Genomic DNA, 26423 nt, shown 5'->3' with positions numbered 1-26423 from the left:
GTGTATTATATACATAAAATATACATATTTTTTAATATTTTTTGACTAGCGAATGTAATTAATTTCGACCGAAAAACCAATTTTGTATTTTGCCCATAAAAGGTGGGGCGTAGCTATGATATGGATCAAGGATGTTGAGGCCTCTAACAATATGGGGCATTGAAAATCAATCCCAATGTAATATGACATTACACAAAATCTTTGTTGGCGTCACATTTTGCACTGCCTATGCGAAGTTGTCATAATACCTCGCGCGAGTTGTGCCCTTGAAGTCAAAAGTTTATTTTAATGAGGTTAGCTGGTAGCCAATGTATTTAGATAACTAATAACGCAACATTCATAGTATGTGGGATGTAATTCACATAACTTGAATAGTTCACATTGTTACACTTATCTTTACCTGGCAAGAGGGGCCTAAAACTATGGCCAGGTTGTTGGTTTAAGTTTGCCAAGACAGCCCATTTTGCACGGATTACTAGGAATTTACAAAGAAATTACGTCCTAGAGTACATAACTATCTTCCAGGAGAAGATAAATTTGCAGCTTTTTTTACTTTGGTCTTGATAAACATCAACGTCGTGCCACAAAAGCACAACGCCAGATCTGGTTAGACTTAGAACTGCAGTTGCACTAAACTGTGCAGCGTGGAAAATTAAAAATTTACGGCTCCAATCCAAAGTATCTCACAAAAGTTCAGGATTGAAGAAATAACATTATGCTTGGTTCTAGAATGAAAAAACAAGGACTGAAGGGGAGAAACAGGGTACCCTACCTCACTCTAACCATTAACGATAATATCCTTTTGTTTAGTTAAATGAAAGGAAAGTTGAGCATACAACAGGAAGCATAAAGCCAAATTCTAAAGCATAAATGATTCAACCAGCCAAATGGTCCGCCATCTCCAAAAAATTTCTTAACAGTAGAAAATCATGTTACATCACTAAAATAGTAAAAAAGTAATATAAATGCAATTCCATTTGTCTAATAATGAACTTTAAACAAAGAAGAGATCAAGCCACTAACAACCACGAACTGCTGGCGAGACAAAAGCAAATAGGAACTCATTGCTGTCCAACTTCAGCTTTCTTCTTCAGCCAGAGCCTATCAAGAGCACTATCGGCGTCTCCCTGCAGAAAGAATTTTCAAATCAATTGCACAAAATGATGAACAGCAAAAGCAAACAAAATAAGCCAACACAACAAGATCCAAAGATAATAATCTACCAATCAAAATAACCATAGGCCCAAATCATAGCTTAAAAACAATTTGAAAGAAACAACAACATACGCAGTATTATCCCACCCTCTTTATATTACAAGTTTTGACGGAGGTTAAAAGACTAGCTGAATACCAGCCACAATCGCAAAAAGCTAAAACTGCCATTAATTTGTATAAAACTCACTATCAATGATCAGCACTTCGCAGAAAGAAGAATGAGACAAGAAAAACAGCCTTGCACTAAAACAAATATATCTAAAATGGATACGCTACAAGTAACTAAGACCAAAGAGCATAGGCACGGAGACAGCAGGAATGCCAACAAGGCTCTAAAGATGTTTGATATGACAGAGACAATCTGAAGGTAAATACTACTTTCACATGATATTCAAAAACAACAAGCAACATACTTGGGCACGAATAAATCCACAGAGAGCATAAGTAGTGAACTGGTTATTGTATCGGCCAAACTCATCCAAATGCCCAACGTTGAGCTGGACAGAAGCGTGATCCTTAGAAGTGATCAACCTGTTTGTGGCAGAGCTGCATCCAAATAGTACATTAATTATCTAGGACAAACTAATATTACATCATCATTTAATTAAATGACCAGGGGCAGCTGACTCTAATCCAAAGTGTTTGGAAGTAAGAAATACCTACCACTTCCTAGGGATGTAAAGGTCCATGTTTTGTCCCTCGTCGTTCTGCATCTTGGCAAATGGGCTTTACACTAGCAGACTTTAGAAGTTAAAAGCTCCTGGATTTAGCCCTATAGAGTCAATCATTAAAAAGAAGGCCACTCAAACTTCCATAATAAATTATAATCTAGAAGTATTCCAACAATTCAAAAGCATCCACACAAGTAAGATTAATTACACTTCGACCATCCCAATCGACATGATGCAAGTATGAATCAAATGAAATATGATGAAATTACTTCTTGTTACACAGGTTTGAATCACTTGGATTGAATGTACACACTCGTATAGATGCACACACTATCAAATTTCAAAAAGAAAATCTGACTGTAACAATTTGAAAAATTGAAACATGTAAGGTTACGATACAGCATATTTTATGGTACTAAATCCACTAGTATACAGGAAATCCTATTTTAAATTCCAGCATAAAGTTTGATTGCACGAACAAGAAGCATGTATTATTTATTCAAAAGATTACAGAGATACAACGGAATTCGATGTACACTACAAAATTGACATAATACATAATAATACAGAAAGCAAAGGCCTATGAAATTGAGAAGCAAAATGTGTGTGCACACAGAGAGTGAGATTGTTACCTGGAAGACCGACACCGACGATTGCTATGGGGGAGAAGAGCAGGGATAGCTGCTAAAAGGTTTTATAGCAAAAACACCAAAAACCCTAAATCAGCGCCGATTGACTTAAATAACCCTAGTTGTTTTCCGCAATTACAAACAAACGCCTTTGACCCATCCGACCCGCCTCATTTGAAAAAAACGGTAAGAAATATATTAACGGTGTTATTCTTATCAAACACTTAACTTAAACCCTTTATATAACGAAAATCCTAGTTAAATAAACTTAAAATATCAATAATAAAAAATCAAACTAATGAAATAATTGAGAAAATCCTATTACACTAATAGAATAGCTTATATGTTCAAAGTGCAAGAAAATTATTACTAGTAACTTGTGCTCATTTCCTAGTGCAAACTAATGACTGTATTCTTATTAAGTAACTTGTGCTCATTTCCTATTTAAGAGTTTTGAAAGATGTATATTTCAATAATATTTATTCTCCTTTTCAATAGAAGTGTTTGACAAAAATATCATTCCCTTTCTTACATTTCATAACATTTTTATTCTCTTTCTTATTTCATAAGATTAAATATATCAGAACTTTATGTTAGTAACTCTAATTTATTTTTTAGTTATTCTATTTTAATATACTTAGTTTGAGATATGTCTATTTTTCAATCTAAGCACTTCGCAACCCTGTAAAAAGGAAATACTACTGAAACTAATACTTATGTAGAATTTTCATTAAATAAATACTATAATTAGTTGATTTTAAAATACAAAAACTGGATGTGCAGTTAAATCATATTATAGGGATATGTAGCGTAATCTACCCCTTAAACAACAGATGTTGTAGAATAGCAGATTTATCAAAAACTTCTTAGATTATACTACTGATTTTGTTGATCCTCAACTTAATAAATTCTCTTACAAAATTAAATGCACTTGGTAAGACCAAAACTTGGCCAGTTTGGAAAAGACTCAAAATTAGTAGAAGTATATATTTTCATGATTGTGTTATGAAAATAATTATATTGTGGATATCCATTTATTACTCTGCTATAGATAATCTTCCTGAATAAGATTATCCATTTAGTACTCTGTTGAAGTTTATCTACAAGCAGCTGATGTAGGCAGGTTGCAAGCAGCTCAATGAAATAATTTGCGGCAACTTCTTATTAAACATGCAGGTTGCAAGCAGCTCATGCAGACAGCTTACAAGCAGCTAAAGAAAAGCCTTGCAGCTGCTTCCTGAAAAGCCTCGCAGTTGCTTCCTTTCTTCTATAAATAGAGGAATTTTCAGTTCATTATGCACATAAGTTTGAAGTTCGAATAATATATCAGTTTTTCTCTATAATTGTCTTTACTTTACAGTTTTTATTTTATAACACGTTATCAGCACGAGGCTCTGTCATCTCGAAAAGTATCACAGGTACGAACTTTCTTTTTCTAAATAATGTTAAATCTTTCTAAACTTGAATTTATAGCCCTGGATATATCGGGCAAAAGCTACATGTCTTGGGTGCTTGGTGCCAAAATTCATCTTGATGCGATGGGTCTGGCAGACACCATCAAAGATAAAAATCAGGCACCAAATCAAGACCGTGCCAAAGCAATGATATTCCTAACCATCACCTTGATGAGGGCATGAAAATGGAATATCTTACTGTTAAAGATCCAGTCATACTGTGGAATAATTTAAAAGATAGATATGACCACCTCAAGATGGTCGTTCTTCCACAGGCACGTTATGATTGGACTCATCTAAGGCTACAAGATTTTAAATTTATTATTGTGTATAATTCTGCTATGTTCAGAATTATTTCTCAATTGAAACTATGTGGTGATAATATTACTGATCATGATATGTTGGAGAAAACTTTCACCACTTTTCATACCTCGAATATGCTCCTGCATCAGCAATATCGAGAGATGAGATTCAAAAAGTATTTGAACTTATCTCATATCTTCTTGTAGCCGAGCAACATAATGGGCTATTAATGAAAAACCATGAAAGCCGACCTACTGGTCCTTATCCATTCCCTGAAGTGAATAAGACGAACTTCCACCAAGCTAAGCGTGGAAGAGGACGTGGCCCCAGTCGTGGTCATGGTCGTGGTCGGGGAGGAAACTCTAATCGTGGTAATAACAATGCACCAAAGAACCCTCCTCACCACCAGCAGTGGAAAAGGAAGGAACAAAAGCATGAAGCGGTGCAAGCAGCAAAGTCAAAAAATGCATGCTATAGATGTGGAGGAAAAGGGCACTGGTCACGTACATGTCGTACGCCAAAGCACCTGGTAGAGCTGTATCAAGCCTCCCTGAAGAAGACAGAGAAAAATGCTGAAGCAAATTTTATTTGTGAAGATAATTTAGACTTCATGCATTTGGATGTAGCTGATTACTTTGCACTCCTAGAAGGAGAAACAAGTCATGTGATCGGTAGTGAATCTGTAGAGATGTAAATATTTTAATTTTTGTTGTTTGTAATAGATAGTATGGTTTGTAATAGTTGTACATAAATAAAAGTTATGCTTTGATAATAATATTTACTATCATATTTATTTTGTTTATGTCATTTTGAAGAATATGGATAATCCTCAAATTATATTTGGATCAAAGACCAATCATGAAGATATTTGGGTAATTGATAGTGGAACAACTCATGCCATATTCAAAGATCAGAAATACTTTTCTTATTTGCATGAGTAAAAAGCAAATGTTTCTACAATTTCTGGTAATATAAGTTTGATTGAAGGCTCCGGAAAAGCTATTGTATTTCTGTCTAAGGGAACAAAACTTATTATAGACAATGCATGATTCTCCTCCAAGTCCCGAAGAAACTTGTTGAGTTTTATGGATATCCGCCGAAATGGGTATCATGTTGAGACGATAGATGAAATGAATATGGAATATCTTTGTATTATAAAGAATGTTTTTGGCCATAAGTGCATTGTAGAAAAGTTACTAACTTTATCTTCTCATTTATACTATTCAAAGATTAGTACAGTTGAAGCATACTCTATCGTAAACCGGAAGTTTACTGATTCAAATACTTTTGTGCTTTGAAATGGCCGTTTGGGCCATCTTGGATCAATAATGATGAGGTGAATTACTGAAAATTCGAGTGGGCATCCATTAAAGAACCTGAAGATTCTTACAAATGATGAATTTTCTTTTGATGCTTGTTATCAAGGCAAAATGATCACTAGACCATCACCAATGAAGGTTGGCATTGAATCCCCTGTCTTTTTAGAACGTATACATTGGGATATATGTGGACCTATTCACCCACCAAGTGGGTTGTTTAGATATTTTATAGTCCTAATAGATGCATCTTTAAGATGGTCTCATGTGTGCCTACTATCATCTCGCAACCTGGCGTTTGCAAAGCTATTAGCCTAAATAATTCGATTAAGGGCACAATTCTCAGATTATCCTATAAAGGCTATTCGCCTTGATAATGCTAGAGAATTCTCATCTCAAGCTTTTGATAATTATTGTCTATCAGTTGGGATAAAAGTTGAACATCCTGTAGCTTATGTTCATACTCAAAATGGCCTTGCAGAGTCATTTATTAAACGCATGCAATTGATAGCAAGACCACTACTTATGAAAATAAAATTGCCCACTACTGCTTGGGGTCATGCTATCTTGCATGCAGCATCACTTATCCGTCTCAGACCGATACATTATAATAAATATTCTCCGTCACAATTAGTTTTTGGTCATGAACCAAATATTGCCCATCTACGAATTTTTGGATGTGCTGTATATGTGCCAGTAGCACCACCACAGCGCAGTAAGATGCCCGCAGAGAAGGTAAGGAATATATGTTAGGTTTGAATCACCCTCTATTATTCGCTATCTTGAACCAATGACGGGAGATTTATTTACTGCTCGATTTATAAATTGTCAATTTGATGAAATAAATTTCCCACAATTAGGGGGAGAGAAAAAGGAAATCAAAAGAGAAATTGTGTAGAAAGTTTTATCATTATCTCATTTTGATCCACGTACCCCTATATGTAATCAGGAGGTTCAGAAGATCATCCATTTATAAAATATAGCAAATCAAATGCCAGACGCATTTACTGATTTGAAAAGGATAACTAAGTCACATATCCTTGCAGAGAATGTGCCTACACGGATTGATATCCCAGCAGGACCATCTACTAGCAAAAGAACTAGTGAACCTAAAGCACGCCTGAAAGGTGGTAGGCCTTTGGGTTCTAAGGATTGAAATCCTCGAAAAAGAAAATCGACAAATGATCAAAACGATACTATAAGGGGATCTCCTGAAGAGACCCAAGATCTGATTAGTTCTGAGATTCCTGAAGAAATCACTGAACCCGAGACTCGAGTGAGCGAGAAACTTTTAATAAATTTTACTGGTGATGGGATTAATTTAAATCAATCTGAAATAGTGGTGGATAATATTTTTGCTTATAATGTTGCACTTAATATTATGCAAGATAGTGAGCATTGTGAACCCCGATCTGTCAAAGAATATCAACAAAGATCTGATTGGCCAAAATGGCAAGGGGCAATTCATTCAGAATTGAACGCACTTGCTAAAAGAGAGGTCTTTGGACCAGTAGTCCAAACACCTGCTGGTATAAAACCAGTTGGTCATAAATGGGTTTCTGTGCGAAAACGGAATGACCAAAATGAAGTTGAAAGATACAAGGCTCGCCTTGTCGCACAAGGATTCTCACAACGACCTGGAGTCGATTATGAAGAAACATATTCATCCGTTATGGATGCCATAACATTTCGATATCTCATCAGTTTAGCCTTACGTGAAAGGCTTGAAATACATATGATGGATGTGGTTACAACTTATCTGTACGGGTCACTTGATAATGAGATTTACATGAAAATCCCCGAAAGATTTAAAATGCCTGAAGCATATTCGAAATCTCGAAAAATATATTCAATCAGATTACAAAGATCTTTGTATGATTTAAAGCAATCTGGGCGCATGTGGTATAATCACCTTAGTGACTATTTACTGAAAGAGGGTTTCATAAATGATGTTATTTGTTCATGTATTTTTATAAAGAAGATGGCATTAGAATTTGTTATGCTTGCTGTTTATGTTGATGACATAAATCTTGTTGGAACTCTAGAAGAGCTCCAAAAGGCAATTGAATATCTTAAGAAAGAATTTGAGATGAAAGATCTTGGAAAGACAAAATTTTGTCTTGGACTGCAAATTGAACATTTAGCAAATAGGATCTTTATGCATCAATCTGCCTATACATAAAGGGTCTTAAAACGCTTTTACATGGACAAAGCGCACCCATTGAGTACACCAATGGTTGTTCGATAACTTGAAGTGAATAAGGACCCGTTCCGACCTCCAGAAGAGGATGATGGACTCCTTGGTCCTGAAACACCCTATCTCAGTGCAATTGGTGCACTTATGTATCTTACTAATGCTACAAGGCCTGACATAGCATTTTCTGTTAATTTATTAGCAAGATATAGCTCTTCTCTTACTCGGAGACATTGGAATGGGATTAAGCATATTTTGCGATATTTAAAGGGAACTCTTGATATGGGTTTGTTTCATGCTAACAAAGGTAGTGCAGATCTTGTTGGTTATGCAGATGCAAGTTATTTATCTGATCCCCATAAAGCTTGATCTCAAACCGAGTACGTGTTTACATGTGGAGGTACTGTCATATCATGGTGCTCCACAAAGCAGTCAATTGTTGCTCCTTCTTCAAATTATGCTGAGATAATAGTTATTCATGAAGCAAGTAGGGAATGCGTATGGTTGAGATCAGTGATTCATTTTATTCAAGAAAAATGTGGTTTGGAGTGTGATAAAAGATCCACAATTTTATACGAAGACAATGCTGCATGCATAGCCCAATTGAAGGGAAGATTTATAAAAGGAGATAGAACGAAGCACATTTCACCAAAATTATTCTACACACATGATCTTCAGAAAAATGGTGACATTGATGTGCAACAAATTCGTTCAAGTGACAATCCGACAGATTTATTCACTAAATCTTTGTCAACTTCAACTTTTGAGAAGATGGTATACAGGATTGGAATGCGGAGACTCAAATGTTTGAAATAAGGTTTTCATCAGGGGGAGTAAAATACGCGATGTATTTTTTTTTTCCTTACTAAGGTTTTTTCCCACAGGGTTTTCCTTATAAGGTTTTTAATGAGGCAGCTAGAAATGCGTATTACTAAATATGTATACTCTTTTTCCTTCACTAGGTTTTTCCCAGTAAGGTTTTAACGAGGCACAATACCTTTTAATGAACATCCAAGGGGGAGTGTTATGAAAATAATTATATTGTGGATGTCCATTTATTACTCCGCTATAGATAATCTTCCTGAAGAAGATTATCCATTTAGTACTCTGTTGAAGTTTATCTACAAACAGCTGATGCAGGCAGGTTGCAAGCAGCTCAATGAGATAATTTACAGCAATTTCTTATTAAACAGGCAGGTTGCAAGCAACTCAATGAGACATCTTACAAGCAGCTAAAGAAAAGTCTTGTAGCTACTTCCTTTCTTCTTTAAATAGAGGAGTTTTCAGTCCATTATGTATATAAGTTTGAAGTTTGAATAGTATATCAGTTTCTCTCTATAATTGTCTTTACTTTACAGTTTTTATTTTATAACAGATTGCACATTTTAATTCAATTTCAACGTCTGATATGTGATAATATTTTTTTGAGTGTGGTTAATTTAACATTAATAACCATTTTCCTCTTTAGAGATCAGCCATATCATTTTCGTCACTAGTACTCTAAGAATCTTGACAAGGACCATAGAAGGCGGATTCCTAAGTATAAAATAATTTGTTAACTGCGAAGAATTTAATGCAAGGTTGACGAAACGAGAAATAAGTAGCAAAAACAATGAAGCTAACGCAAAACATGGCTCAAGTTCTGAATTAAAAGTATTTACCGAGCATACATCCGTAAGTTGTTATAGTATAGATTAACTTCCAATCTCGAGACTAGTTTGCTCCTAAAAGCCAGAAAAATAGTCTTATGTTGCTTCTCTTTTCCAGTTAAAAAGATTCATATCGAGCAAAACTCATGAAAATGGAGCATCATTTGAAGTTGTGCACTCGGAGCAAGAACAAATGTTTAACCACAAAATTCATCAGCATCTTCTTTTTCTCCGTGTTTCTTGTTGTCATCCTTTTCCATATCCAGTATTCATCTCCTTTTGATTTCTCCTTATCAGCAAGGTCTCAAAGATGTGCTTTTCATTCCCAAGAGAATTACTCTGATGTCAAGGAAACCATGACGGCGAAAGCTCAAAGACTCTATCACTTTCCTCCCCCTTCAGGTCCTTAGATTTAGAGAAACAGCCACAACTGGCCACACATGGTTTATGAGCTCTTTGAACGATACACGCGAGGAAAATGAAGCAGAACACTTGTATTTCCCTTCCAAGGCATCCAAAGGACGGCTTCTTTGCTTTAAGGGACGGGATACTAAGGATAGCACAAAGAATTCATATGCTTTGGCATGGCGAGAAAGTCTTCCCGACTCTGCTATTCTATTGGAAGGCTTAACATTCGTATCCTACACATATTACGACCACCAAAATCTGTGGCATGGATTATCTGCAGTGGCTCCTTTTGTGAGATGGTCAATGAAATATAAGTGTGTGAAGCCAACAAGATGGGTGTTATTCCACTGGGGAGAACTGAGATTAAGAATGGAGGTCATGGATTCAACAACTTATGCAAGCTAATTTCGGTAAAGTTAAGGTGGAAGGATTTGATAGAGACGTACCTTACTGTTTTGAGAAAGCCGTTGTCATGAGGCATGAGACAAGTCAAATGGGGCAGGAGAATAAGCTGAAGGTATTCAACCTGTTGCGCTGCAAGGCTAGGAGTTACTCTGGCATTAATCCTGCAGGCAAGGGTAGAGAGATTAATGAAAAAGGGTTTTCAATTATAAGACTTACTCTGCTAATGAGAAGAGGTTCACGCTCGTTCAAGAATGCACCTGCTGTAACTGATATATTTGCAAAGGAATGTGCAAGAGTCAAAGGCTGCATTCTGCAAGTAGTTCAGTCAGACGATCTATCTTTCTGCGACCAGGTACACATTTTTCCCTTGCTTCCGTCAGTATTCAGTAATTACCGCAGAAAATATCAATGGAGCAATAGTAACTCACAGTGAAATATACAACTAAAGCTTACCAAGCAACTAATACCAACAAGCTATTCATATTATCCTACTTGCAGTAATTCCAGGCAATCACTGAAATTAACACAAATGTCCTTTATCAGGTGAAAGTGCTCACCAGCACCGATATTGTTGCGTCTCCATATGGAGCACAGTTAACGAATATGCTCTTCATGGACCCCGAGAGCAGCGTGATGGAATTCTATCCAAAAGGATGGTTAGAGTATGCTGGCTCAGGCCAATATGCTTACCATTGGATGGCAAATCAATCAGGGATGAAACATCAGGGTGCATGGTGGGATCCAATGGGAAAGGAGTGTCCATCCCCCAAAGATCGTCTGCAGTGCTTTCTTTTTCATAAAGATGGCATGGTTGGACATAACGAGACCTATTTTACCGAATGGGTTAGAAGAGTCATCGATCATGTTAAGCTAATCAAGCTGGAGCAAGCAAACCAGCAACAACATGATTCAAAAGCATGTATATGCTAGCCTACTGTTGAAGTATTCAATAGCGCCATTAACAGTAGACTTTGTAAGAGTTAGAATCAAATGTGTAAACTGATTTGCTAGAAATCATTATTTGCAAACAAGCTCTTGTTTTAACAGATGAACTATAGAGCATCCTTCATTGCAAAATAATCACTTTTTTCCTAGGTAAGCACACAGTAATCATTGTCATATAGCAAGTATCACAAAGAAGATACAAGTGAAAAAGAAAAAGGATGAACTAATAGCAACCCTCAGTGCTTCTACAAATTAGGAAAGTTTACATAAGACTAATATTCAGAGTTCTACAGTTGCAACATTGCTTCCCCCAATCCTTAAAAAACAACCACTGTTTAGCTTTTGTATGATGTTTTCTGTGTGGTTCTCTCATTTTTATCAAAACGTACACCAGGAAATAGCAAAACAGCACAAAAAGATAGGATTGCTCTTACCCCCGTGAAAACTTGGGCAACAAGTAGATCACAAAAAAGCAAAATAGTGGAAAACGTACCACATGCATCATATGGTTTGATCCTTCCAGGATGATGCTCCTGCTCAACCGTCTCGTGTTCTTCTTCACCCCTGCTTGAGCTTTGATCAATGTAATTTGCTGTGACATTAGGAAAGTATAAATGCTTAAGGAAATAGGAAAGTCATGTAACTTACTAGTAAGAATGTTTCAATATTCAATAAAATAAGCATACATCATGAGAATTTCATATAGACCGACCAATCAACACGTTTATAAACTTTGTCACACTAACTCTAGAAAGCTTACTCGTTCTAATGGCTTGAAGCAATCTAAAGTTCTCGAGGTTCACTAGAAGGGATAACTCTTAGAAGTACATCATTCAAATTTAAACAGGTTGAATATATACAGTTTGTTGACCAATATCCCCACACTTCAAGAACATAGGAAAAGAAAAAAATGCAATCAAGTTTAGGCTTATAATAGTCAGTTGATGGAATATGGAGATCTAAACAAGGATGTATCATTCAACGCACTAGAGAAGCCATAAGAAAAGCATAGAGCAACAAAGGCATTCAGGCAAGTTGGCAGGGTAGTACCTAAGGAAAGGCAAAAGAAGGCTACAGTACACTCATTTACAAAAGATTTACATTAACAATTGCAATTAAAGAGGGGAGAGAGCAAAAGAAAAAAGAGAGGAGCGAGGAACTAAATGCAGGTTAGCAGTTGCAAATTTTTTCCTCATCAATAAGATTAAATATAATTCTTTTCCCCTTTCTACTAAGTTCTTGATTGTTATCCAGCATTAGGAAAATAAACTCCAAAAAAGATCAATAAAATATAATTTTTTTCTCCCCTTTCTCCCAAGTTCATGGCTGGTATTAGATTGTTATCCAGCAGTAGGGAAACAAACACCAAAAAAGCTATAGCATAAACGCCAAAAAGCACTAAATTCTTAGATCATGTTAGATTGTTATCCATCATTAAGAGAATAAAAATCAAATATAGTAGTTCTTTTTTCCCTTTCTCCTAAGTTGACGGCTCATGTTAGATTGTTATCCAGCATTAGGAAAATAAACACCAAAATAGCTCTGAGATTAAGAATAGGATCGTGGATCCAATAATTTATGCAAGTGAATTTTGGTGAAGTCAAGGTAGAAGGATTTGATAGAGGAGATGTACCTTACTGTTTTGAGAAAGCCATTGTCACAAGGCATGATCTAGGCCAAATGAGGCAAGACAGTATGCTAAAGGTGTTTTACCTGATGCGCTGCAAGGCTAGGAGTTACTGTGGCCTTAATCCTGCAGACAAAAATTGAGAGACGAGTGAAAGAAGATTTTCAATTATAAGACTTACACTGCTGATAGAGAAGAGGTTCCTACTCGTTCAAGAATGCGACTGCTGTGACTGATATATTTGCAAAGGAATGTGCAAGGGTAGAAGGATGCGTTCTACGTGAAGTTCAGTCAGAAGATTTATCTTTCGGCGACCAGATAAATATGTTCCCCTTTCTATCGTCAGTATTCTATAATTGCTCTAGATGAAGCAATAGTACTTAATATACAACTAAAGCTTACCAAGAAACTTTCATCGGTAAGATTCACATTTCCCTGCTTAGAAACTCCAGTAGAATGCAGGTAATCACTGAAATAATGTCAATATCCTCTATCAGGTGAAAGTGATGACAACGCTGACATTGTTGTGTCTCCACATGAAGCACAATAACTAATATGCTCTTCATGGACCATGAAAGCAATGTAATGGAATTCTTCCTGAAGGGTTGGTTAGATAATGCTGGTGCAGGTTAATATGCTCATCGCTGGATGACGAATCAATCAACCTCAAGGTGCATGGTGGGATCCAATAGGGGAGGAGTGTCCATCCCCACAAGATCATCTGTAATGGTTTCATTTTCATAAAGATGGCATGGTTGGACACAACGAAACCTATTTTGCAGAATGAGCAAGAAGAGTTATTGATCAAGTTAGGCTAAGCAAAGTGGAGCAAGCCTCTGCTGACCAAGCAAACAAGCAACAAAACGAATCAAAAGCATGTGTATGCTAGCCTTCTGTTAGTTACATAAGACTAATATATGGAGTTTCTAGAGTTGTACCCTTGCTGCCACCAATCACTAAAAATCAGACCACTGCTTAGCATTTGTATGATGCCTTGAATAGATTGTGTGTTTCTCTCATCTTCTAACTTCCCTCACCATCCGACCCTATTCTACTGTCGCATACTAGCTTCCTTTTATTTTTTAACTATGTACATGGATCACACTTAGGGAAACTTCATTTGTCTTAAATAAATTTGGAATATCTAACCCCAAACTTCCTATACACTTCAAAATCATATCAGACTATAAATATCCGGGGTAAACACTTAGTCACATAACTTAGGGGGGACTGTCATATCTTTTATCTCACAATAATAGCTGCTTCTTATAGTAACTTACTAACATGGTACTTTCTAGTTCTAATTTGAATAAATCTGAACAACTTAAAATCATTCCCTGAAATTCAATATCGGCTGCTCTTGGTTCTCATTTCGTACATCATATTTTCTTAGTCATACGCATAAGTTGCATGAAGAACACATCTTTGGTAATAACAAACATTTCTGACTCCTAGGTATTTTGCCCTTAGGCTCTTTCGTGTCCAAAACTATAGTGATCAATTCTATGCCCACTGCTGTTATATTCTTAACCCGTTATACCGTGGGGTCTAACAATTGAACTATCATCATCTAACATGTGGCTCTATTTCCAAGAATTAAAATAAAATTGTTCTGTGAGGTAAAACACATGCAGATACACTACCATACACAAACTTCTCATTCATAGCGTACCATCATCTGATAAATCACTTCCTGCACAATCCGGTGAGTGTTGGGTCTTAATCCGGACCTAAAACATGAAAAGATTTTGCTATAATCACTGTTACTCGCATTTTCTTTTAGCACCCATAGGCATCACTATTTACTCAAAAGTCACCAGAATTTGGATATACTGAAAATTAGAGATCTGGTATCTAATAACTGAATAGTTGTGTACTTGAATAACCATAAACCTGCTAGCTGAAAGACTGTATAACTGGTAACTGAGGTAAACCGATAACCATAAAATATGATAATTTCTTTTGTACTTTCTGATAAGGTTATGCTCCAATTTGTACTTCTATCCATTATACCATTTCAAGTCTCATTTGTTACCAACCCGTACTCCATAATTATACCCTAATGGGCAATCATCCTCTCTAGAACCTTGGGTTTTTCCTGCCCGTCGATTGGGTATTCAATACATCTGGGATTCGATAAGAAGAGAAGGTTACCTATTGCTCTAAACTTTATGGCACGATCTAGAGTAGAAAAAAATGAGACAATCTTGAATGTCTTGGTAGTTAACCGTTTATATGCGTGGCCGGCACACACATATAAAGAAAACTCCACTGGACACTGCTTCATAAACTCCCTAGGACACTTGAACCTAGTGCTCTGATACCAAGCTTTGTCACGTCCCGAACTTGGGCCTGGACGTAACACGGCACCTGGTGCCTGACTACATGTGACCGAGCAAACCAACCGGTTGGCTGAATCAACATGTGATATCATAACATATTGAATGTGAAAAATAAACTAACACATGCTGATATACTGAAAGTCTGAATGATATAAATCAAAGTGTGAAAACACTAACATAAGTTTGAAACATATATGTAGCCAACTTTACTTAACATGAAAAGCATGTGACTTTGTCTAACTGTTACTCTAGTCTATGAAGCCTCTAATGAAGTACCGAAAATACTAACTGATTGGAAATACTAAAGATTGTAAAGTATGATAATGCCCCGAAAGAACTGGGCTCACCAAATAGTTGGTACGAGAATCCTAGCACTCTGAATCGTCAACCTGTAAATCATTGCCTGCATCGTGAGATGCAGACCCCGGGCAAAAGGGACGTCAGTACATTTGAATTGCACTGATATGTAAAGCAACTGAAAGAAAGAATTGTAAATGCCGAAACTGAAACTGAGCTGATAACAGAGAACTGATAATTGATAACTGAAATGATAACTGCTGAAACTGAAACTGCATTGATAAATGATAGTTGAAATGAGAACTGATAACTGATAACTGAACTGATAACTGATAACTGAAGTAAGGATATGAATACTCCCTCTTCTGAATGATGAACCACTTGTTTATCTGAATAAACTACAGTCTCGGGTCCAATATATATGTGCACAAGCTACGGCCTCAAGCTCAAGTATACGTATACATAACTACGGCCTCAGGCCCAAAAATGCATAAAGCATAAACTACGGCCTCAGACCCAAACATGCATGAAGCATAAACTACGGCCTCAGGCCCAAATACAGGTGTTCAACATTCAGGGATTTAAATTTAGAAACTGAGAATCATACTGCAATATGTGATGCTGAAATACTAAATCATATTGAGTTACATGATAATGGAATACTGAATAGGACTAGACTGAGACATGTATTCTTGAACTAATTATGAAAACTGAAACTTCAATTGTTTATGACATGCTGAGTAATCTAGACTGAGACTCATAGGCATCAAACCCAAGTCTATATTGATTACGCACTGAGCTCACAACATTTAGAATGAAAGTCATGAACGAGTTATGAAGCTAGAGAATAGAAGTTCTATAACTATTCAAGGAACTAGGTTTAACTATATTTCTGAGGCAATTAGTAACATCGTAAAAGAAACGTAATATAGGGAGAATCATTAACATTTCCAAACATAGAGAGTTAGCCTCACATACCTTAACTTCCTGCTCTTGAGCGTAATACAACATTCGCTAACCCTTTCAACTTTAATCTATATCAATGCAAGTCAAAGGGATTCCATATTAGCAATAATACTCATATTTTGGTCAGTTAGGTATTTTATCAAACACTTGGTGAGTATAAAGCTTCATAGCCCTCATTAATGGTGTTTCTTCACCCAACATCACATTCTCTTACTCCTAGAAAATCCTAAAATCTCAACTTGCTATAGTTGGGTGTTTCTTCACCCAACATCACATTCTCTTACTCCTAGAAAATCCTAAAATCTCAACTTGCTATAATCAATACCATTATTCATCATCCATAAGATAAACAACACCCTTAATCAATAATCAACAACCCAAACCTATAATCATTCATGATTTTCTATCAAACCCATCAAGTCATATCTCATGAACTTAGTCTATAATCATTAATCGAATGCTATAATCAATTAGACAGCGAAGATATTACCTTTTGTCGTTCAATCCTCTTGAATCCGAGTTCTAGGGTTTCTTTTCTCAACAATGATGTCTCGATCGAATATCTAATAATTTGAAGGGTTTACCCATGTTAATAAGGTGTTGGAGAACTGAAATCAAATTAGAATCATCTTTAGAACTTACCTTGGATGAGGAGGGACCTTGGAGGAAGTTAGGTTCTTGAGAACTTCTCTTTCTAGAGAAAATTTTCGTGTTTTGGGTGCGGGGGACAAGGTATGGCTTATAAAACGGCTTCCCGGGTGCGCCCCCACGCAGCTGAAGGCCCAACCGCGCACCTGATCGCGCATCAAAGGCAGTGGCACTGCCACAAGAGCGCGGCCGTACACGGGAACAGCTGGCGCGCATACTGCGCATTGTCCAGTAAAATACATATAACTTTTTGCACAAGGATTCGTTCGGGATCCACAACATATCATTGGAAAGCTATTTCAAAGAGCTATAACTTTAATGTTTTGCGTTTTTCCAAATTCCTTACAAATTTCACGAAATCCTGCTGGAAGACAGACCTTTCGTAAACTTAGTCGATTTTATCGAATCTTATGCACCTCACTCTCCGTCTTGATTCCAAAACAACTACTTATGTAGTTGTTCATGGCTCATGTTAGATTGTTATCAAGCATTAGGAAAATAAACACCAAAATAGCTCTGAGATTAGGAATAGGATCGTGGATCCAATAACTTATGCAAGCGAATTTTGGTGAAGTCAAGGTGGAAGGTTTTGATAGAGGAGATGTACCTTACTGTTTTGAGAAAGCCATTGTCACAAGGCATGATCTAGGCCAAATGAGGCAAGACAGTATGCTAAAGGTGTTTTACCTGATGCGCTGCAAGGCTAGGAGTTACTGTGGCCTTAATCCTGCAGGCAAAGGTTGAGAGATGAATGAAAGAGGATTTTCAATTATAAGACTTACACTGCTGATAGAGAAGAGGTCCCTACTCGTTCAAGAATGCGACTGCTGTGACTGATATATTTAAGGAAAGTGCAAGGGTAGAAGGATGTGTTCTACGTGTAGTTCAGTCAGAAGATCTATCTTTCGGCTACCAGGTAAATATGTTCCCCTTTCTATCGTCAGTACTCTATAATTGCTCTAGATGAAGCAATGGTACTTTACAGAATAAAATATACAACTAAAGCTTACCAAGAAACTTTCATCGGTAAGATTCACATTTCCCTGCTTCGAAACTTCAGTAGCATGCAGGTAATCACTGAAATAATGTCAATATCCTTTATCAGGTGAAAGTGCTGACAACCTAAGTTGCTCGGACACGGGTGCGAATCTAGAGGTCGGATCCTTCTAGATGTAAATTCTATGATTCGGGGATATGGATCCTAGTACGGATACGGATGGGGGATCCGGCTAAAAATAATTGAAAAAAATTAAAATATAAAAATATCTCTAAATTATGAGAAATTTTGTGGAATACTTAGCTTGTAAAGTGTGAATTTCTTTATTCTCAAGTTGTAGATAAGTAAAGTATTGATTTCCTAGATAAGGTATGCTATTTTCTTTAGATTTACCCTAGTTTTAGTTCTGATTTTGGGAAGCAAATTGTATCTCGTCTCGAATTTTTCTGTCTGATGTGGTCAAAGTATCCAAAATTGTTTGACCAGATCCGGTACGAATCCCATACCCACACCCATACTAGTGTCGTGTCGACACTGGTACGGCACCTAAACTGCCATGTCGGAGCAACTTAGCTGACAACACTGACATTGTTGTGTCTCCACATGAAGCACGATAACTAATATGCTCTTCATGGACCATGAAAGCAATGTAATGGAATTCTTCCTGAACGGCTGGTTAGATAATGCTGTCGCAGGTTAATATGCTCATCACTGGATGACGAATCAATCAACCTCAAGGTGTGGAATCCAATAGGGGAGGAGTGTCCATCCCCACAAGATCATCTGTAATGGTTTCATTTTCATAAAGATGGCATGGTTGGACACAATGAAACCTATTTTGCAGAATAAGCTAGAAGAGTCATTGATCAAGTTAGGCTAAGCAAGGTGGAGCAAGCCTCTGCTGATCAAGCAAACAAGCAACAAAACGATTCAAAAGCATGTGCACGCTAGCCTTCTGTTAGAGTATTGAATAGCACAAAGGATAGACCTTACAAGAGTTAAAATCAAATGTATACACTATTTTGCCGGACATCATCATCCGCAAAACAGGCTCTGTTGTTAAAACAAATGAATTATAAAGCATCCTCCATTGACAATAATCAACTTTTTTTCTAGGATAAGCACACAATGATCATTGCCATATAGCAAGTATTACAAGGAAAAATAAAAGTCCAAACGAAAAACTAACAACAATCCTCGGTGCTTCTAAAGATTAGAAAACTTTACATAAGACTAATATATGGAGTTTCTACGGTTGTACCCTTGTTGCCACCAATCACTAAAAATCAGACCATGATGCCTTGAATAGATTGTGTGTTTCTCTCATCTTCATCAACACTTGCACCAGGAAACAGCAAAATAGCGCAATACATTGCCCTTATCTCCGTGAAAATTTGGACAGCAAATATATCACAAAGAAGCAAAATAGTGCAAAAAGAACAACATGCATTACATGATTTGATCCTTCCTGGATGATACTCCTATTCAACCATCTCATATTGTTCTTTACCCCTGCTTGAGCCTTGATCAATGTCATTTGCTGTGATAATGGGAGAAGTGTAACTTTTTAAGAAAATGGAAAGGTTATGTAACTTACAAGATGATTCCATAATTAATAAAAGAAGCATACATAATGAGAATCTCAGATAGACCGACCAATCAACACATTTATAAGCATTGCCACACTCACTCTAGAAAAGTTTACAACTTCTAATGGTTGAAGAAATCTAAAGTTGCAGCAGTTTGCTAGACGGTATAACTCTTAAAAATACATATTCAGATTTACAATCAGTTGAATTTATACAGTTTGTAGTCCAATATCCCAGCACATATTACCCTAAGTACAAAGAAAAAAAGAGAAAAATGGAATCAAGTTTGGGCTTATCATTAGATCTAACAAGGGTATATCTTTCAAAGTACATGAAAACCTGTAAGAAAAGCATAGAGCAACAAAGGCATTCAGGCAGGTTGGCATGGAGTACCTAAGGCAAACGAAGGCTACGAGTACACTATCATTTTCAAAATATTTACAGTAATGACAATTACAATGCCTAGCAATTATAGAAGGAGAGAGTTAGATTGTTATCCAGCCTTCAGAACATAAACACCAAACAAACTCCAACATACAAAAACTTAATTGTTAAGGTATATAATATATGGGAAGTAGTTGGAGACAGAGCAACAGTAATATTTTTTGGTACCATTTGAAGCTTTTCGATATTAATGTGGGTTCAGGCATCAATTAAGGCTAGACTGGCAGTCGATTATGAAAAATGGGGAGTTGTATTACATCAAAGCAGAGGTGCTGAGCCCAAATTCAGAAATCGATATTTATGGGCCAAGTTGATTTAGACCAGAAAAGGAGGGATTCAGGCTTAAGATTCATGATTTCATTTTATGGAGCCACAGACAGGATACGTGATATCGAGAAGATGAAGGCAGCAGAAATGAGCACGTTGAGATGCATGTGCGGGCACCCTAGGCCAGATAAAATTAGGAATGAAATATTGTGGTAAAGGTGGGCGTGGCTCCATGGAAGACAAGATGCGGGAAGCGAAGCTGAGATGGTTCGGGCATGTGCAAAGAAGTCTAGATGCCCGGTAAGGAGCCGTGAGCGGTTGGCTTTGGCGGGTATGAGAAGAGGTAGAGGACGACTCAAGAAGTATTGGGGAGAAGTGATCAAGCAGGACATGACGCGACTTCAGATTTTCGAGGAAATGACCCTTCACAGGAAGGTGTGCATGTCGAGCATTAGAGTTGAAAGTTAAGAGGTAGTTGAACGTTTTCTTTAATCGTGCCGGGGTGAGGCTAGTCTGATAGTGTTTTGTCTTAGACTGCTAGTGATTAAAGTTGTGTTTATACTATTTTTCCGTTTTCATACCATATGTAACGACTCGACCGGTCGTTTTGAGAATTCGTGTCTCGTTCGGTGGCTTAAGGTCTCGAGCAACTTCGTATTATGTATTATGGCTTGCGTGTGTGGTGAGTTCAGATTTCGGATGATTCGGGATTGATTTGGAAGGATGGTTCTGGTTTTAGAAGCTTAAGTGAAAAGAGTTGACTAGAGTTTGACTTTGTGGATATCGAGTTCGGATTTCGATTCCGGGAGTTGGTATAGCTCTGTCGTGTCATTTGGAACTTGCATGCAAAATTTAAGTCATTCCGGGTTGATTTGATATGATTCGACGCGAGTTGTAGAAGTTGAAAGTTCATAAGTTAATTAAGCTCGATTTGAGGCGCGATTCGTAGTTTTGATATTGTTTGATTTGATTTGAGGCCTCAAGCAGGTCCGCATTATGTTATGGAACTTGTTGGTATGTTTCGACGGGGTCCCGGGGGCCCCGGGTGTATTTCGGATGGGCTACGGGCCATTTCTCCATGTTTTGGACTGCAGAATTCTGGTGTCTGATGTCCTTATTCGCGATCGCGAAGTGCCAGTCGCGATCGCGTAGGCTGTTTTGTGACTGACCATTTTTCCTTCTTCGCGTTCGCAAAGAATGGTCCGCGATCGCGTGCTTATGTAGGTTGCTTCATCGCATTCGCGGTAGGTGTTATGTGATCGCGTAGTGGGCGACTATGCTGGGGAGGCCAGGTTTATTGTTCTTTGCGTTCGCACAACTTGGTTCGCGATCGCATAAGCGGAGGTCGTTGTGAGTCGCATTCGCGGCTGTGTTTGCGCATTCACGTAAGGTTACTTTTGGCAGCCTTTATTTTGTTCTTCGCGATCGCGAGGAATGTTCCGCGATCGCGATGTGTAAGATCTAGGCAGAATATAAAAGTACTCTATTTCGAGAGTTTGGCCATTTTTATCATATCTTGAGTTGTGGACCTCGAATTTAAGCGATGTTTGAGGGGTTCTTCACGTGTTGGATTGGGGTAAGTGTTCTTTATCCGGATTTGATTTTATTTTATGATTCCATCCTTGTTTTATCATTAAATTAGTGGTTTGAGTTGGGGGGAAATGAGAATTTTGTGAAAACTATCAAAAATATAAAATGATGATTTGAAGGACGAATTGATGTCGAAATTGGATAAATTTAGTATGGTTGGACTCGTATCGGAATGGGTGTTTGGATTTTGTGAATTTTATCGGGTTCTGAGGTACGGGCCCGGGGTTGACTGTTTAGTTTTCATTAAAGATCGAAGCATTATTATCCGAAATTGTTTCCTATAGTTTTTATTTATAATATTAAGTTATTTTGGCTAGATTTGAGCCGTCCGGAGGTTGTTTCACACGAGAATGTCATTTTAGAGTATCGGTCTAGCATCTTTGAGGTAAGTATCTTACCTAACTTTGTGTGGGTGAACTACTCCTTAGGATTTGAATCGTTTGTACTATTTGTATCATGTGAAAGCCGTGTACGCGAGGTGACGAGTAAGTACTCGGGCTTATATGTGGAAATTGACCGGTCTAGACTCTTAGGCATGTTTTATGTACTTATTTGGAATTGTTAGCACATGTTATATCTTTTATTCGTCATGTCTACTATCACATGCTTTATTTGAAGTTGCCGTTACATGTCACATTCTTTACTTGTCGAGTTTGCTCTTATATGCTTTATTTGGAGTTGCTATCACTTTTATCATTATGTGATTTCTTTTATTGTGGAGCTACTCTTAGTTGAAATTATTGTCACGTTATATCCCTTTGTTGCTGGGTTGTTCTCATGCATTTAGACGTGGTACTAGTTCATGCCATCTCCTTCATTGTTAGCCTAACTCATACACTAGAGTCCAAAGTTTACCATTTCATGGAAGTACTTTCACTATCGAGGTTATCCTTAAACAATTAATTGGAATTGAAGTTATCGAGAGTCATTAATTTATTCTAATTGAAGTTATATTTAAAGGGGGTATTGCTCCTTGTTGTATTACTTTTCCGTTCATTTTGTTGTTATTGAGATTCTATATACGGTGTGTTGAGCCATGGGCTATTTGTGGTAAAAATATTGATATTGTTGAATCTTTGGAAAGTTTGTGGCCTACGGGCACTTGTGATACGAGTTGATATGTTGTGTTGTTGTGATGATAGCATATGTGAATTGTTGTGTGGTTGGATTGTTGTTATGCGGAGTATAAGGGTGGCATTTCACCGTTGTTGTTATGCGGCGCATAAGGGTGGCATCTCACTGTTATTGAATGTACGGAGTGATACAGGTGGCTATTATGTTATTGTCCGGGCGGAGCGAAAGGGTGGCTATTATATGGAGTAATACGGGTGGTTATAAGATAGATAATGGTGGCTAATGATAATGTCAGGGCGGAGTGATACGGGTGGCAATATCAGGGACGATGTGTGATGGTTTGGTGACATTGTGTTGGTGATTTTCGTGTGATGGTGTGTTTTTCCTTGTGTTTGTCATACACCTAACGTGACTTGCTTTGTTGTTCGATGAGCTATTCGATGTCTTTAATATTACTTGTTGACTTGGGCAACAGTAGCATACTCGCACAAGCATACACCGTAGCATGCTAGCTTAGGAGCATGAAACTTGACATTTATTGATTATGCCCATGTGTTCTTGTATTATCTGTTCCATGTTGATATTGAGCATGTGACCATGCTGGGCGGATTGTGATTGTGAGCCCGTGACCATGCCCAGCGTATTGTGATTGTGAGCATGTGATCATGCCGGGCGGATTGTGAATGTGAGCCTGAGATCGTGCCGGACGGATTGTGATTGTGAGCCTGTGACCATGCGGGGCGGATTGTGAATGTGAGCCTGTGATCATGCCGGACGGATTGAGATTTTGGCAAGTGAGTTGTCCGTGCGGTTGCGATGCGAGATGTGGGCACGAGGTGCCGTGAGTATATGATGGTGGGTTGAGACCCGTGACTTGTGACTATGAGATGAAGCATCACAGAGTGATTTCGTTGTGAAACTTGTGTTAGTTCGGCTTGACTAATTGATTGTCCTTTGTGTTCCTTATTTGGTTTTAATGATACTTCATGGTGTTCTTATTGCTTTATTGTTTATATCACTTGTTGGTTCTTGTTGTCATTTACTGATTTCCGCTTTCCATTATTAGTTTTATACTTCTATACTGCACAAGTTAATTTGTCTAGTAAGTGTCTTGACTTGTACCTCGTCACTACTCCACCGAGGTTAGTCTTGATACTTACTGGGTACCGACCGTAGTGTACTCATACTGTACTTTTGTACATTTTTGTGCAGATCCAGGTATTTCAGAGTCTGTTGATTGTTAGATAGCGGATCAGATATTTCTGTGGAGACTTCAAGGTATACCGACCGTCGCGTTCGCAGGCCTCGGAGTCGCCTTCGGATATTATTTTTGTACAGTTTATTTCTATTCTGGAATAATTGTACTTAGAGATTTTCTAGTGAACTCAGTATAGCTTATGACTTGTACTACCGATTTTGGGGTCGTGACACCATGCCATTATTAATGGTTATTGTTATTGCTTTTCCATCTATTTTCTGGCTCTTATGATGCCGGTATTTTCTTTCTGGCTTCTGTTGCTGTTACTGATTTATTGTCTCTTTTCGTTTTCTTGAGCCGAAGGTATATCGGAAACAACCTCTTTACTCCTCCGGGGTAGGGGTAAGGTTTGTGTACATACTACCCCCAAGACCCCACTAGTGAAATTTTACTGGATTATTATTGTTGTTGTTGTACAAACAGGATATAGGAATGATAACCTCTCTTTGAGCCAGTCGTGAATGAACTATATAGATAACATGACATTGATCCACCATTTTTAGATTTTACTACGACGAATTAACAACCTAGATATAAGCAGTCATGTCTCTTTAGCATCTACCTCAAAGACCAGTTGAAGTATGTCAGCATGATAGAGCATCAATATAGGCCCATACCAAAAATGGAGGTAGAGACATAACAAACCAGTGAAACAAGGAATCATGGGCTTCAAACTATATTGCTCGGACTGGGGGTACGAGTATTCGATTCGGGTGCGAATCTAGAGGCAAGATCCTTGATAATTTAAATTTTAAAATTTGGGGTTGGATCTAGATATGGATACGGGCGCGGGGATTCGGCTAAAAATAATTCAAAATTCTAAAAATATATCTATAAAAATATCCTAAATTATGAGAAATATTATGTGAAAAGTTTATAGGTTGTGGAGTGCTGCCAATAATTCAATATTTTATTTTGGGAATTTCTCAAGTTGTACGCACTAGGCACTAGCAAAGAGCAACTAAAATTCAATCTTTCATTTTTTATTTTTCCTCATATTTGTCTATGGATTATGGTAAAAATACCCGATCTCGATTGACCACACCCAGTACGAATCCCATATCCGTACCGGTACTAGTGTCGTCTCGATACATATGCGACGACTAAAATTAAGAGTCCACACAACATAAGCTTCAAAGTCGTTTAAATTTTATTGTGAAACACAACCTTTCTTCAAGACCGGTGACTAGGAATAAATCATTGCTTGCTCCATACACAGTCAAACTTCATGTTTTTTTAATCTAACAATTGATTCCATCCAACAAGAAGTTCCTATACAATGTGCTATTATGCAAAGTATATCTCGGGGGAGGGGGCACCAGAATATCTTTTCCAATGAAAATGTAAAGCCAAAGAGTGAATTAAAATCTTTTTCATAATATTGATATTTGAATCAACTTGTGTGCACCTCAACTATTCCATCGAGTATCTGCTACCTCCAAACGGTACAAGTATTGGATGACTCTATCCACCAAGGTTTAGGCAGATGAGAATAAATTACCTTAAGGTTTTCTGTTTATGATGGATTAGAACCCTGGTCTCCAACATTTGTATCCACCTTATTGACCACTAGGCGACAACCTTTGGGTTAATTAAAAAATTTCTTTATCCAGTACGGTACGACAAAATAAAGATAACACATTATATCGATGTTTCTATTACCAAGGTGAAATTTTAAATTAAAGGATAGAGAGTAACATTCTTGAATACAACCTTGTTTGGTTTAGTTGAATGCCGAAATAGTACTGTCAGTATACTTTCGTTTGTTCATGGGAGAGTCTTCAACTATCTTCAAGAAGCGTATTTACATGCCTCTATGCCTAACAAGTTTCAAAATGGTTTTCTAAGAAATATTGCTATCAGTGTCCCAACACAACGCATCACCTTATTTAAAATGGATATACTCACCATGACATAACACATCACCAAATTTGACGTGTACATATATCTTAAAGACGCCACAGGTTATGAAAAGATATACTCCAAGAAAAATACTATCACGATCCGAAATTCTCACCCCCGGGACCGTGATGGCGCCTAACATTTCACTTGTTAGGCAGACCAATGTTAGCTATATTTATTAACCATTATTAACAATTCAAATCAAATAACAACAATAAAACTCAATAGTCTGA

General features: G+C 37.4%; 1 protein-coding gene and 1 long non-coding RNA gene across 7 annotated transcripts; both read right to left on the bottom strand.

Annotated features, from left to right (window-relative positions):
- Positions 1–847: 847 nt before the first annotated feature.
- Positions 848–2657, bottom strand: LOC107814345 (small ribosomal subunit protein eS21). The gene is made up of 4 exons (XM_016639753.2): positions 2519–2657; positions 1879–1987; positions 1629–1761; positions 848–1127 (listed from the first exon to the last, which is right to left on the bottom strand). The coding sequence occupies exons 2-4, from the start codon at positions 1926–1928 to the stop codon at positions 1062–1064; spliced, it is 249 nt and encodes an 82-aa protein (XP_016495239.1). The 5' UTR covers positions 1929–1987; positions 2519–2657; the 3' UTR covers positions 848–1061.
- A 6753-nt stretch (positions 2658–9410) lies between these two features.
- LOC142166833 (uncharacterized) lies at positions 9411–18196 on the bottom strand. 6 transcript variants are annotated; one of them, XR_012697257.1, is made up of 8 exons: positions 17878–18073; positions 16912–17796; positions 15506–16489; positions 12823–12942; positions 11683–11781; positions 10502–10586; positions 10286–10405; positions 9411–10196 (listed from the first exon to the last, which is right to left on the bottom strand). It is a non-coding gene; the product is annotated as an uncharacterized LOC142166833 (long non-coding RNA). The 6 variants fall into 6 exon arrangements; XR_012697253.1 differs by having other exon boundaries at positions 12823–15561; positions 16434–16489; XR_012697256.1 differs by having other exon boundaries at positions 11683–12942; positions 15506–15561; positions 16434–16489.
- Between the last annotated feature and the right edge of the window lie 8227 nt (positions 18197–26423).

This window comes from Nicotiana tabacum, chromosome 12 (genome assembly GCF_000715075.1).
Source record: "Nicotiana tabacum cultivar K326 chromosome 12, ASM71507v2, whole genome shotgun sequence".
NCBI lineage: Eukaryota > Viridiplantae > Streptophyta > Magnoliopsida > Solanales > Solanaceae > Nicotiana > Nicotiana tabacum.
This window is presented reverse-complemented; position numbering and strand designations above follow the sequence as displayed.

What these genes read in the sequence shown, in the direction of transcription:
- LOC107814345 (XM_016639753.2), bottom strand. Translation starts at nt 1,928, where the DNA reads ATGCAGAACGACGAGGGACAAAACATGGACCTTTACATCCCTAGGAAG. An exon ending in CTTTACATCCCTAGGAAGTG is followed by an intron (nt 1,762 to 1,878) that starts GTAGGTATTTCT and finishes ATTTGGATGCAG; the next exon opens with CTCTGCCACAAACAGGTTGA. An exon ending in GTGGATTTATTCGTGCCCAA is followed by an intron (nt 1,128 to 1,628) that starts GTATGTTGCTTG and finishes TTCTTTCTGCAG; the next exon opens with GGAGACGCCGATAGTGCTCT.